The sequence below is a fragment of the Excalfactoria chinensis genome, chromosome 20 (genome assembly GCF_039878825.1).
Source record: "Excalfactoria chinensis isolate bCotChi1 chromosome 20, bCotChi1.hap2, whole genome shotgun sequence".
Taxonomy (NCBI): domain Eukaryota; kingdom Metazoa; phylum Chordata; class Aves; order Galliformes; family Phasianidae; genus Excalfactoria; species Excalfactoria chinensis.
In genome coordinates, this window is record NC_092844.1 from 6,141,681 (window position 1) to 6,155,342 (window position 13,662).

Below are 13,662 nucleotides of genomic sequence, written 5' to 3' on the forward strand. Positions count from 1 at the left end.
GCATTGTGTTTCTGTACATAACATGTCTTTCTTTCTTGTCTTTACAAAAATACCGTGACTCTTCAGACTCGTGTATCGAGTCGTAGCTGCTTTGAAATGTGATTATTTCTGTGAAATCTCTCTGGGAAGGAGCTTCCTTTTAAGAGGCATCTGTCAGGCCCTGCCCCAGGTGAGCCCAAGCTCTAAATATTCAAACGTGATCAGAACGTTGCAAAACCACGTTGTGTCCTGACAGGTCTTATCTTGTGTGAGGGGATGAACAGAGAAATGCCTGCTGGCCAGAACTTGCAAAGTTACCCCCGCAGCTCTGGATCCCAACGACTCACTTGGAAAACAGAACATACCTTTTGGATGGTGCAAATGTTGTTCCCCAAAGCACAGGAATCTGCGTTGTCTGGGAATACACAAGCAAGGTGACCCTCAGAGAAAACCACTGAGTGCTGGAACAAACCTAATTACTTTGGGTTTTTAAGGGGAATGTGGCCAAATTACTTAAATCATGTAAGATTTAAGTATGAATAGCCTGTAAATCTACTCATACTGAAGGGACACTGGAGCTCTGTGATCTGGCTAAAGGACTTGTTTGGCGCAGGGCAGTTCTACTCACTGTTTTAGAAGGCAAATAAATATAATGCTTTATTGCCAGTTAAAGATTATACACAGTAAGCTATTAGTTAGTGAGGAGGAATCAGAATTAATTTGTGCAATGTGAATTATTGAATGCTTTGACAGAAGTGCTAAGTGGAAGCTGGATTCAACATCTGTTGCATGTTTTTTCCATTTTGATTTTCCTAGTAAATGCGAAGTTTAAATGCAAAATTGCACAGTATTCAATGAAGCAAAAACCAAAATGTATCATAAATAAGTATATTATAACTTTATTAAACTCGAGACATGACAATATTCAAAATACAAAGTCAATTCTTCTTTATTCAATACTGTACATGATGCAGAAATATCAGTGCATTTCTATAGCATGTATTTCACCTTCATTTAGTTTGTACTAAAACAAATAAAAAGTAAGCTTTAAAATAGCTCAAACATCTCATTCAGCAGTTCAAATTGTAAACAGCTCATCTATTTCTGTTAGGAGGAACACATTCATCTTTTGTACCTCCATTAAAGAGCACCCTTTCTTCTGTGCTTATCTGCAAGAGGATAAATGTAATCATGAGAAACTGCTAATACACAAACGTGGCAACTCAGTGAACTTTACTGGAACACAGAAGCAGAACGAGGAAAAATTAAACAGCAAGAAACAGTGTCAGAAGCGGAGACAGATACGAGTGACACTGCTTGTAAGTGGAATCGTATTTTTCCCCATACTCTCCTCCTCTCCTAAAATACTGAATAGAAACCAGAACACAAGACCAGCTTGTGTTATGCTTAATACACCCAATTTCAGATCCAAAATGAGTTGCTGTGGCCTACGTGTAGCAATCGTATACTTGCTCATATCCTCTACCACTTTTATGACACTTTCACACCTTTCTAGGATCCAGCAGGAAAAGAACAGCAGCAGCTCAGCAATATCTGGTCCATATCTGTCTCTCATAGGAAGAACTGCAAAATTGAGCCAAGTGTCCAGGAACTAAAAGAATCCATGAAGCCTATCGCAGTTCCACGCTGCTTCGCTTTGAAATCTGCTGGTTACAAATTATGTTGTAAAATGGATTCAATATTCTAAAAATATTTTCAGTGTGCTCAACAGGCCTGAAAGTTATCGGTTACCTAAGTGATATTGCAGTTACCTTCTTACTAGTTTGGCATATCAGAGTGAAAGAGAATAGAATCTTTTTTCTGCAGTTACTGTGCAAAAGGAACTTTAGAAATGCCTGATAGAGAAACTGTACTGCGTTATCTGCTCTGTTGTCAGGTTTGTAAGGAACTCATAAGCAAAGTTAGATTTTTCTTAGACTTATTTTGATAACGTGACTACCAAGTACACTTAGCTAAGGTAGCATATAACTGGCCAACTGCAACTACCATCTCTGTATGTTCCTGTGCAACCTTTGTCAGTTTTCAGGTATACGTATGAAGACAAAAAGTCCTAAGAAACATGCCAGAGAGATGCAGCCTAAGAGGACTTTACCATCCACTACCTAGTTCTCAAAGGACAAACCTGTCCTACTTTATCTGAGAACCTCAAGATCTTTTTAAAGTGATAAAATTTGGCTCCATCAACAACCCAAATGAGCTGTGCTCCCAGACTATGGAGAAACCACATAAGACAGATGTTTTCGCTTCAGATGACCAGCTATGTCCATTCTCGGTTTTGAGTCCAGTCTTGCTGGGACTGAAGTGGCCATGCAGTCACTGGACCAGGACTGAACCTCTGTATTAGAACTAGTTTCTTCTGCCTCTCTGAAGAATTTCTCATACTTGTCCAGATAGGGAGGCCTTTCAGGCAGCAGATAGTAGTGTGTTGAACTGGCCTTCTTACCATTTTCAATAATTGGAAGAATGCAAGGGACCCTGTTGGAAGGTCCTTCACTGTTTTGTCTTTGTAGAGCTTTGTTGCTGACGTATTTAGGATCAGGTGCAAAGCTCTGGGTGGGGGGCATAACCCCATTGAGGTACGATGGCAGGCTTTTAGGACTTGGAGTACGGGAATTACTACGAGACAAAGGTTCTCTAGGGGGTACTTTGGGAGGCCTGTCTTCATCACTGTATGCACTAGAAGCAACTTCTGCTGACCACCTTCTGTAATCTGGTTTGAGAGCCCTTGGAGGTATGGGAACCCTGGGGGGGATCTCTGGTTTATCTTCATCAGAGTTTGGAGAAGACCTGTTTAAGTGTCCAGATAGTCTCACTACTGGTTTATTAAGAGAGCCAGCTGGTCCTGAATGGGACCTTCGCAAACGTCGATGCAGCTGCTGTGGAGGAGGGTAGATACTGGATATGCATCCATTTAGGCTTTGCGTAGGGTTGGCTTCTTCTGTTTTTGGTCCTGTAGGAGCATCAAAATACGCATAGTTGATTTGTCCACAACCTCTAAAGCTCCGCCGACTCGAACCACTGGATTTAAAAGGAGGAAGTCCATGATCTTCTAACAGGAAGTCTGTATCTGAGCTAGTCAGGAATTCCACTTCTCTGTCAACCTCATCTGGAGTAACATCCTCGGGGACAGGCAGAGGGGGCAGCGGCCTGGAGCTGCGATCATGGGAAGATGCAGACAAAAATTGAATTGGCCCATTTTTGATTGGCATATGAGGAGGTGCTTCTTCAGAAACACAGCCTGTGGTTAATGACAGTTTACTAAAGCCAGGAATGAGCTGGTCTTCATATCTTGAAACTGGCTGCTCATTTTTGGGACTTACAGGAGCTGGACTAGATTTCTGAGATGGGACTTGGATGCAACTTTCAGCAAAGCTGTGGTCACTGGTGGAAATGCAGCTGGAGGAGTGCCCTAAAAAGGTGAGAAAGTCTTAGAAACTTTTCTAAGTCACGTTTTGCCACTGCATATTTAGCTGTTTAAATCCTTCTAATGCAATAAGTAAGTACTTCCTGCTTGATAATGCCAGAAACAAGCATTAGTAATGTACAGGTCTCTTTTAGTCTGGTAGTTATGTGCTCAGTTATGAGATCAGCTGATTGCCACGTCTGTGGCCACTGTTCCAGTTGAATGAGGTGGTTAAGAGATCTTATGCATAAACGTTAAAATCAAGCTGCAGCCGCAAAGATCCCAAAAGACAGAGCAAATGGCTTGGTTTGTCTTGTGGTTTTTTTTAATTATAAAATCAGGATTGTAATGGAATCTCAGAGGCTTGTAAATATAAGGGAAATCGTGGTGTTCCTAATCACTTTCTTTTAAATGTTTAGAATAGTGGTATTTTCTTGACATGTCTGTATTCTGTCACCAGAGGGCAGCCTTATATCCAAATTAAGCAAGCATTCAGCATCTTACTCCAGACACATCCATTACACTACCTAAAGGTATGTGTCCATCTTTATACTTACCAATGGATGGTAAACGTTGCTCTGCTGATGGATTCAAGTTATATGCCACTGCTATAGGGTCCACATTAAAGAAAGTACTGAAAAAGAAATCAAAAGTGTTCCCTGTAAATCAGCCATAGGTTGGTACCAGTAGAAGTATTTTTAATACTTTTTTTTCATATACGTGACAGTTCAATAGATCAAGCATTACACTCACTTCTCAAACCCACTGTGGCTACCCCAGCAGGTTTTCAGCCCCCCCATGCCTTGACTAGCATGGAGAAATCCAGTTTTCAGTGGGACTCTCATTTCCTGAGCAGCAACTCCCGCAGTTGACATTGTGTGCTGCTCTGTGGTGATGTCTCCCAATTCTAGAAGCTCGCAGGGGGTGACAGGCTTCTTGCAGTTTGCATTCCCTGCCAAATAAAGAAAGGGATATAAATATCAGAAATGCAAGTATGAGCTGACTCCGATCTGAACTTTCAGGGCCTCGAGGAACTAAATCTCTCTGTAAAAAGCCTTTCTGTCTCTGCCTGCCAGTAGGAAGACTTTACAGAATGTGTTACTTGTCAGGCTTTCCAGCTACCAACCTATTGATACATGCAAACCCTATTTGCTATTTCAGTCAGAATTCCAAAACTTCTTTTATAGAAAGCAGTGACTGTTATAAACAAAGTACAGACACAACCCTCCAGCTATTTATTTACAACCAGAAATCTGGTGTCTTGAAATCATCTCCACTGAAATACGACTGGGCAGTTAATTTCAGAAGTGAAACAAGTGAGAGCCAATGACATCAGTGCACTACACGCACCAGGAAAACCCCTTCGCAGTATGGCAGTGCAAGAAAACAGGGCACAGAAATAGGTAGTAGCTTATGATTATGGTACATCTGTTCAGAAACAAGGTAGTTCTTCTATGCAGACGTGTCATCTTTGTCCTTTAAGAGGAAAGACCCATTGCACCTACCTGTGTAGGGTGGCCAACCTTTAAGCAGGATTAATTTGTAATCTAACACCAACATTTGCTTTTCAGAAACAACTGTTTGATAAAGAAGTTTATCATACTTTTCTAAATGTTGAACTGAGCCCAGTATTGATCTTCCAAGCAAACAGTATCTGAAGTATAGTTTCTGGCTGCGTGTATAATTTGGAATACTTAATGGCATTCTCTTTAAGAGCATGAAGGTTTTCTTAATCATGGCTGCCAGAAGTAGTTTTATTTCCTAGCTGACATCAGAGAGTTTTAACCAGCAACTTCAGAATCCTAGACAGGAAGAGACTGGCTTTACTGGAAGTGAACAAGACCCAGCCAGTGTTAAAGTCTTCCTTGCACTGACTTTAGTGAAGTACAAACTGCACCAATTCTAAAGTGACTTTTGTCTTTCATTACCACGACTCCCAAACAAAACCCCAATCCCAGCAGTTTACACTGCTCAGATTTTCTTCATGCATTGCAGATCCCCGACTAATAGTAATGTAGGTGAATGACTATGAAGGATTTTGCTCTTCTACTCCAGTATTTTTTTAGTCCAATATAAGTCACACATGGAAATCACTGAATAGTCAGCAAATGACAGTGTTCCACCTCAGTGAACGCACAAGATCTGACAAGAGCATGAGACATTGATTAGGATATAGAAAAAAAAAGAGAGACAGGAAGGGGGGGTGGCATTGCTGTCATTTGAGAGCACATGTAATGTGTTTGCTATGATAACACACAACCCTTGCAGGGCCTGTTAAGAGGCCCAACCTCCATCATATCCCACGCCAAAACTACTGCTAATAATTACTGTGTCAGCTTTGTGAACGCTGTCTAAATCTCAGCTCTCAAGACCGATAGTTGCACAATTGCCTCTCTGAAATCCCTCTGGAATGTCAAGTGCAATTTCTGAGATGAATTTAAATATTTACATACCCCAGGAAAAACAATTTTCTTTGGTTTTTTTTCAGTAGATGCTCTGTTGGTTTTGAAAATAAAACAGACATTTTACGGCTGTAAAACTTGCCTGCACCTAACAACCCCCTCTCTGTGAATTCACAGAATGTGGCTCGTCACATTTCAATGAGGAGCTGTGAATGGACGGAGTTATGAAACTGCCCTCCACGCCTCCAGCCAGGAGTACGAGAGGTAAGGGACCCGCACACCTGCACGTTGCTCTTCTCAGTCCTGAGCTCAGAGGGTTGAAGCCTTTAAAACATGCGTACATTTGAATAAACTATCTGAAGGGCCAGAACGATTTCTAATGGGGGAGTTTCCATTCTAACTGTTGGCCTAATACTGTGTCCTCAAAGATTTAAGGATCTATATCTACCACAAGTAATATCAGGCGTTAGCTAAAGAAAGTGGACGCCATGCAGTCATGCAGCATTCTGCATCCCTTGTGCTTGTTTGCTCCTCATTTGCACAACATGTGTTACTCAGAATGGGTTTCCGGTTACTCTGCTCCTCTGTCCTACTTCCACATGGATTATGGCACTGAGATCGAAGCGCTCTGAGTGCTTCTGAAGGTGGTACAGTTTCAGTGCCATTCAAAAGGAACGTGGTTAGTCCAAAATAAAACTACAGCTACTAATACTGCAGTGTAGATACGAGCCATGGCAATCCCAGCATTCAAGTGCACTCATCACTACCCAATATGTGGTTTTCATGCTGTATGGATCACTAATCACTGTAGCCACACTACAAATATTCTTCCATTTAGGAAGGAAGAAGCACTTTCATGTATCTTAGCTGAGGGCAATTACTGATAACAAAACCTTGTTACTCTATTCCCCGTTCACCCCCCAGCCCCATTGCTACAACCTATTTGAGGCAAACCAGTTTAATACTAAAGGAAAGTGGATTCTGTTTGCACAAGGTCTACAAACACTCCATGTAGTGGATACGGCTGCTATGAAGATTCTTCCCAAATTCCTACACCAACCTTGGACAAACTTTATAAATGCAACATTGGCAAAACAGCTCGTGCGTAACTTGTAAAACACAAGAAAGTGTGGGAGTGAGTGAGATCTCCTTAACGCTTCTGGGAGGGGAAAAAGTATGTGGCTACCTTAAATTGACAACTTAGTTTTGCTCACCTTGCCACCATGTATCTGTAATGAATCTCAAAAGCAATTCACGGGAGGAGGGGCACATTTTTGCACTACAAGTCATCCACTCCAGCTAGCTGTTCCTTATTTGACAATGTGATGTAATTTCCTTTCCCCCCTCCTCTGACTTTCTATTTAACACAAATACCTGAGATAGAGCCACTCCTGATATTCAAGTGTTTTGGACTTCCAAAAGGACTTTAAGAACCTCAATTACCTTATTACACTTACTGGATTACCTGAGCAGACCAAAACCAAAGACCAACCCCAAACAAAAATCCCAGATCCCCTCAATAAACTTTGTTCTCCAGTGGTCACATCATCTCTTAACTGCTTTTGCCTTTGCAACCAGATAATTGCCATTCAGCAACAACTATCTCAGAAGTGCTTTAAATCTGTTGCCAAGCAGAAATGGACCATCCTGCTGTGGAACATCTCAATGATGCCCACTTAGAGCAGACAGAAGACTGCCGCTCAGATGGTGCCAAGTCACAAACACGACCTATTCCACAGCTCTGACACAGAAGATGATGGACACAAAGACAAAGCATTTGACCAGCCAACGGACCAAGACTCAGTCATCTCTGTGGGGTTACACTGAAGCAGCACATCGGGGAGTTCAGTTCAGGTAAAGACCTGGCTGCCATTTCACGGTCCTATACAGCAAACCGGGACGATCTTGCCAGTCAACAGCAGAAAGCTAATCATTAAACTACAAGACAACAACTTTGCTTGTCAAGTCGAGATGCATCTTTAAGGTGCGGATCTTTGCCCTCCTGCAAACGTTAACGTCAATACGGCCAGCTTACGTTCAGGAAACGATTCCCATCAAGCAGACTCGGTCATAACCGCAGCATCAGCCACACTGCGGTACGTTTTGACGTAATGAGAAGGGGAACTGCTCTCCCCTGAAATAACACGCGCGCTGCTGGGCGGTGGGCGCGGGGTTTTGTCAAGGAGCCCCTCAATATCCGCCCTGCGTGCAGGAATTGAATGAAACGTCCCCGCACCTCAATTACCGCGAGGAGAAAATCAACCTGGCCAACAGCGACGTGGCTGAGCGTCAGCTCCGAGCCCTGCGGATGCCGCAAAGGAGGGCGCAGTTGTTTAGATCCGAGGGGAGCGCGCCCGGATCGCGGGCAGATCGCGGGCAGATCCAGGCGGGTCGCCCCGCCGCTGCGCCCGCCCTTCCCGTCCCGATCCGTCGCCGCCTCGCCCCGCACCCCTGGGTGGGCCGCACCGCCGGGACTGCGGCTCCGAGCCGCCGCGGCCCAACCGACCCCCGCCGTCTCCCCGGGTCCGCCCGCCCCGCCCGGCTCCCGCTGCGCTCTCCCGCTCGGCGGAGCGGCTCGGTCCGGTCCCCGCCGGGGCCGCTTACCCCGATCTCCGCGCAGCTCCGCATGTCCCTGCGCGGCCGCCGATACGACGCGCATGCGCCAAAGCCCAGCAGTGCCGCGCCGCGCGCCGCCCGCCGGCCTTATAGCGGGGGGAGGAGCCGTGCGAAGCGCCGCCCCCAGCGCCGCGCCCCCTGCGTGCCCGCGCTGCGCTTCAGGAGCCTTTAAAGCGGCGCCGGCCTGAAGCGGCCGAAGCGTCCGAGCGGAGCTGCGCGGTACGGCCGGGAGGAGTCGGCAGCGCCACAACGACCCCGGTGCGGCCCCCCCCACCTTCACTACACACGGCCCGCCAGCCCCGCCGGAGCGGAAGTGGCGCCGAGTGGGCGGAGCTCCAGCCGGTGCGAGGCGGAACTGGGCTGGGCCCATCCACTTCCGCCGGCACTTCCGGTGTACGTTTCCGGTGCGCCGCGGTCGGGTGGCGGAGCTCTCCGCCCCTGTAGGCGGCAGCGCGGGAAGCGGCTCGGCCCCGCCCGGATGGGCGCCGAGACCCCGCCGGCCGGTGAGCAGCGCTGCGGCCGGAGCGTTGCGTTCGGCTCCGCCGGGGTCTGTGGCGGGTTGTGTGGGGGCACGGGGGAGCCCTGAGGCGTGTGGAACCGCCGGTGCTGGAAGGCGGCAACGGCACAAAAGGGAAACCCGGCACAAAAGGGAAACCCCGCCCAAAGGCGAATCAAAGAATCATAGAATCCAAATCAAAGCCCCGAATCGCTGTGAGCCCGGGCGCTGTGTGGGATGCGTTAATTCTCCTGTGCCGTTATTTACTACTTTGGTAACTTCCCGTTAAGTCCGGGCGGTGCTGCTGTGCCCTCGTTGCTTTGGTGAGCAAAGGAGCGGCAGTGAATGGCTCTGAAAGGCCCAGTGATGGGAAAGCGACCGAGAAGACGCGTTCTCTGCTGTTGTATTCGGGCCCTTCTGGCCAAGAAGGAAGGATGTGTGATGTCGGGGTGTCAGAGCACAGCTGAGTTTGGTTATCTCCTTTCTGCGATGTGCAGTGGGTTTCCGTTGGCCTCTGGTGAAAGCTCCCTGTCTGCCCTTGTTCTTAGGGGATGCTAAGCTGTCCTCGCTCACGTTTGTATCTTAACAACTGTTTGCAGTTGTACAAATGGAGATGACTGTGACTGAATGCAAGAGACGAGCCTTTTGTACGATGGGCATTTGAACGGCTCATAGGATGAACTGACTGCTGTAGTGGCCTCTTCTGGTGGAAACTGAGGAATAACAGTTTCCTGGGAGGATATTCCAGCTTTGCCTGGAAATGGTGATACCTTGTAGCTTCTGTGCTTCTATCGGCCTTATTGTGTCGGGTACTTTAGCATTCAGGTCAAGTGCAAGTAATGCAATTGAATTTTTCTTTTACTACCCTTAATTTTTGTTCACCAAAATCCCATTTCCTTTAATTTTTGATTACTTTACTGGATAAAAACCTTTATCAGTGGTGTCACTTGCTGTTGGAATGTACAGAAGAAGGAAAACAACGTAATCTCCTTGTAATAGATTCTGGTTAACTTGTGTACCAAGGAAACAGAATTCTGTACTAGCAGTTGCGTTGTAGGTTCTACCCTTTCATTGTGATTTATTTCAGTATTTCAGGACTTTTCAACCACCTCCCAGTTCTGTTGGCAGGTGTGAACTGCAATTTGCTAATTGCCTTAAAGACTAACTCCTGAGTAATCTTGGTACTTCTGGTTGTTTGATATTGTAGTGGAAATGCTAACTCATGGCCTGAAGCACTGATGGAGCACCTGGTGGGAAGGCAGGACCAGCCCCAAGGAGCTCAGGTGCATGCAATGTAGCTGAGTGACCAGGAGGGGTGGAACCAGGATCCTTCCCTTCCATGCCCTGCTTAAGGGTTGGCAGTGGAGGTGAGGGCGTCTCTCTGGAGATCCTCGTGTACCTGCGGATTTCTGAAGGTGAGCAGCTTTTTTCCTTTGTTTCTGCATTCGTGGCTGCTGCACTTGGGCTTGGATTCACTTGGGTGAATGCTGAGGTTAAGAAGTCTGGGTAGCTCTCTCCTGTAATGGTGATGTACACATGATGAGAATGTAAACAGTGTGCACTGTAAATATAGTTCTTAGTTACTGAAGCTTTCAACATCCATCAGGTTGAAGTGAGGGAAATGAACTGGAGCATGCGTTAATGAAAGGAAGTCATAATAGATATAGGGTGCAACAGAACTGCTGTAGGCTCACTGAACTGATAGCAAATCAAAGTCTGTCACGCAGCAGTAGTAAATTCGTGCTGCTACATGAGCCAATAAATTAACTCTCCCAAATTGGAAGCAGATAGATTTGATGTTGCTTCTCACTGTGCAAAGGGATGTTATGCAGCATTCTGTGGTATGTAGTTTGGGGTAGGGAAAGATGTGTGGGTGTGCGAGGAAGGGGCGGGGACTGAGTTTTAATAAGGTGTATCTGTAGATTAGTAGTGCCTGCTCTCAGATTGCAGTGGCACCAGTGTGGTACTGTGTAGTCCTGATGCTGAAATCCAGCCTTGTACAAAGCCTGAATAATGGGCCCTGGGTGAACTCACCCTATACAAGACTTTAAAGCAATTGGATAATGCTGAATTGTCTCTTAAGTCATCTGTACAAGCTGACACAGATAGCAAATCTTTTATGCTTCAGGCACATGGAAGTGGTTTGTGGTGCAAAGATAGTATTTACAGTGGAGGTACAGAATGGCTTTGGTGAGCTCTCAGCTGCACACCCTCATTATTTCTGTGAGCACTGCAAACACCGGAAACATTAGCATGGGCTGAGAAACTGGGCACACAGAGACTGAAGGAAAACACCCATTAAGGTTGCAGAGGAAGTGCCTTGTGTCAGATTGCTGGGAGAGGATGTCACCCACTGACCTAAAAATCTGTTCGTTTCTTTTTTTCCTCTATGCTAGAGGCAATATTGCCTTGGAGTGATGTTAGATTTGAACTGTTCTTTGGCTATTCTTAGGGCATGTATGAGTTTTCCTTTCCTTTTCACGTTTTAGCCAGGTACTTCTATCATCTTCTGCCTGCGTAGCTGGGCACACAGCACAAGATTCAGCTCAGGTCCCTGTTTACACAGATATTCTGAATTCTTCTGGAAAGGACCACTCATTCTTTAAGTTTGGAGCCAGTGAAGAAGGGCACGGGATTAGGAGAGCATTGCAAAACTCGTTTCAGTGTAAGGATTCATTGTTATTGTAAATGATGAACGTATGCTTATTTCACTGGTCAGATTTGTACAAATGCAATTACACCAGGCAGGTATAGGGTAGAATGAGTGTGCTGCATTTCCAGTTTAGCCAGAAGACCCACAGAAGGGAGGAAACTCATCGGTCAGTAAGGGAGGGCTAAATTAGAGGTTAGCATATGCAAGTGTCTAGACAGCAAATACAGACATACTGCAAAAGTCAGTCTGTCAGGGAGTGGAGAGTGTAGATTAAAAAGCCATTTCAAAGGCATGTTGCCTGGATGGGGTAATCATGTGCTCAGGCTTTTTCAGTACATAAGCATAAGCTAAGCGAGGGAAGAGATCAAAAAAGGACACAAAGATTGACGCAGATTCTGTAGCAGCTTAGACTGGAATGGAACTTGATAAATTAAAAATAGGTGGTTGTTCACACTTGTGTTTCCCAGAAATGGCCACAGTCCCATCTGTTTTTCACTCTCCATCCAGTAACGTTGGAATGCCTCAAAGAAATGTTACATAAATACTGCTGACGTAGACGCGTTGTTATACAGCTCTTCCAAATCTAGTTCCTTGTTGCTTTCAGGCACACAAACTGGTTGCCAAAAAGCCTTGCTCTGCTGTGCTGAGTTACCCACAGATTGTGCTGCTTTGGTATGACTTGGATTCTTTCAGGGCAGTATTAAGAAACTTTCAAGTGCAGTTCATTGGGATGAACATCTGAAATGGAGGGCCTGACTCAAATCCCGGTCAATATTTCTGTTCCCTGAGCCAAAGGTCTCTGCCAGCTGATGGGCTCAGCTTGTTTGAATGGCCCTTAGGTGCAGTGTTTCCATGGGAGCGCCGTGTCTTGTTCTGGGGGAGGTTCCTGGAATGTACTGACTTGCAATGTTAGGGGTCTGCAGCACAGCTGAAATTTGTTTCATTCTTCCCAATAATTTATCCTAATCTGTTACCTTAGTTTACTCCTGTTTCTTTTCCTATGTGTGGTTTTTGGTTTTTTGTTTGTTGTTGCATCAGAAATCAGGCATGATTTTAATGTCTTGTGAATGGCATTTACAAATCCAGAGCCTAAAGTTTCCTTATATATGGTTTGGGTTTTTTGTGATTTTTCTGAAGAGCTGAGTGCTGATCAAGTGCCTTTAAGATCAGGTTACCTTCAGAACATTTCAGAATGAACATCTAAAGCATGGATGTCACTTATACATACTTGTCATAGGAATGTGCGCACACATCTGTCTGTATAGGACAGGTCTCAGCTCTACTTGTGCTCAGCAGAGCTGGTTGCAAGTGGGTAAGAAGGGGAGAAAAGCTGCTATGATCACTGTAATTCTCAGAAGAACCTTTCTGTGCAACACTTTGTCATCTCTTCCCTCTTCCAACTTGTGGTGGTGAAGGTTGTGTGGGTTTTTTGTTTGTTTGCTTTTTTTCTTTTCAAACTTGGTTGTCTGGATTCATTTGGTCCGAAGCTGAGCTTCCCCTTGCATCCAGCACCCACACACACCGTATTTCACAGTGTTGAGAAATCCTGCAGGGTAAACTCTGGAGCACAGTTCGTACTTTTGAACCTTGTAGCAATTGCTGGAAGTTGCAGCTGTCATCAATGCAAGTTAGCAGAAAAAGCAAGGCTGGGGATATGCTGAATGGCAGGTAGTTTATTGTAATGTAATTATGCACAAAGGTGTCTCATTGCCAGAATTCCTACTGTTTCATTATGTTGAAAAGATCACTTCTGCATGATACGTAGTTTATATTTTCAGTGTATTGAATCTCCTGTGAAGTCTGGCTAAAAAAAGAAAATAATATGAGATTGAGCAGAGTTTATTGGTGCTGGTGTTGTAGGAATAGCCATCTGTGTTCATGAGTGAGGAAATGGCTCTAGGAGGGTCTGTTCTCTCATCCTGTTCCTGGATCGTGTGTGTTTGTTATCCCTCCATCTCCTCTTTTGCTGTCCCACAAACACAGCAAGAATCATTTTCTTTGAAGCTTAGCAACTGTGAATCCTATCCCAGGTAAACTTCAAAATTTCCAGGAAGACATAAGTACTTCTCCTTAAACATAATGAGTTTGTCAT

At 45.2% G+C, this 13,662-nt stretch overlaps 2 protein-coding genes across 3 annotated transcripts in view; one reads left to right on the forward strand and one right to left on the reverse strand.

Moving 5' to 3' along the window:
* Positions 1-8,869, reverse strand: ERRFI1 (ERBB receptor feedback inhibitor 1). Its single transcript, XM_072354179.1, has 4 exons — positions 8,410-8,869; positions 4,157-4,355; positions 3,961-4,037; positions 1-3,409 (listed from the first exon to the last, which is right to left on the reverse strand). The coding sequence occupies exons 1-4, from the start codon at positions 8,789-8,791 to the stop codon at positions 2,211-2,213; spliced, it is 1,857 nt and encodes a 618-aa protein (XP_072210280.1). The 5' UTR covers positions 8,792-8,869; the 3' UTR covers positions 1-2,210.
* Positions 8,788-13,662, forward strand: part of SLC45A1 (solute carrier family 45 member 1) — a 27,384-nt gene continuing 22,509 nt past the window's right edge. The window contains exons 1-2 of one of the 2 annotated variants that reach the window (XM_072354176.1): positions 8,788-8,924; positions 10,125-10,332. The gene's annotated coding sequence lies outside the window, so the exon portion shown is untranslated. The remainder of the gene's footprint in view (positions 8,925-10,124; positions 10,333-13,662) is intronic. The other variant, XM_072354178.1, reaches the window with a different exon arrangement.

Bases quoted from the DNA above. Each gene is read 5' to 3' on its own strand.
- ERRFI1 (XM_072354179.1), bottom strand. From the start codon at position 8,791: ATGGGCCCAGCCCAGTTCCGCCTCGCACCGGCTGGAGCTCCGCCCACT. The intron at 4,356-8,409 runs GTAAGCGGCCCC...TTTATTTGGCAG, and splicing joins GGAGCTGCGCGGAGATCGGG to GGAATGCAAACTGCAAGAAG. The intron at 3,410-3,960 runs GTAAGTATAAAG...TCACCTTTTTAG, and splicing joins GCAACGTTTACCATCCATTG to GGCACTCCTCCAGCTGCATT.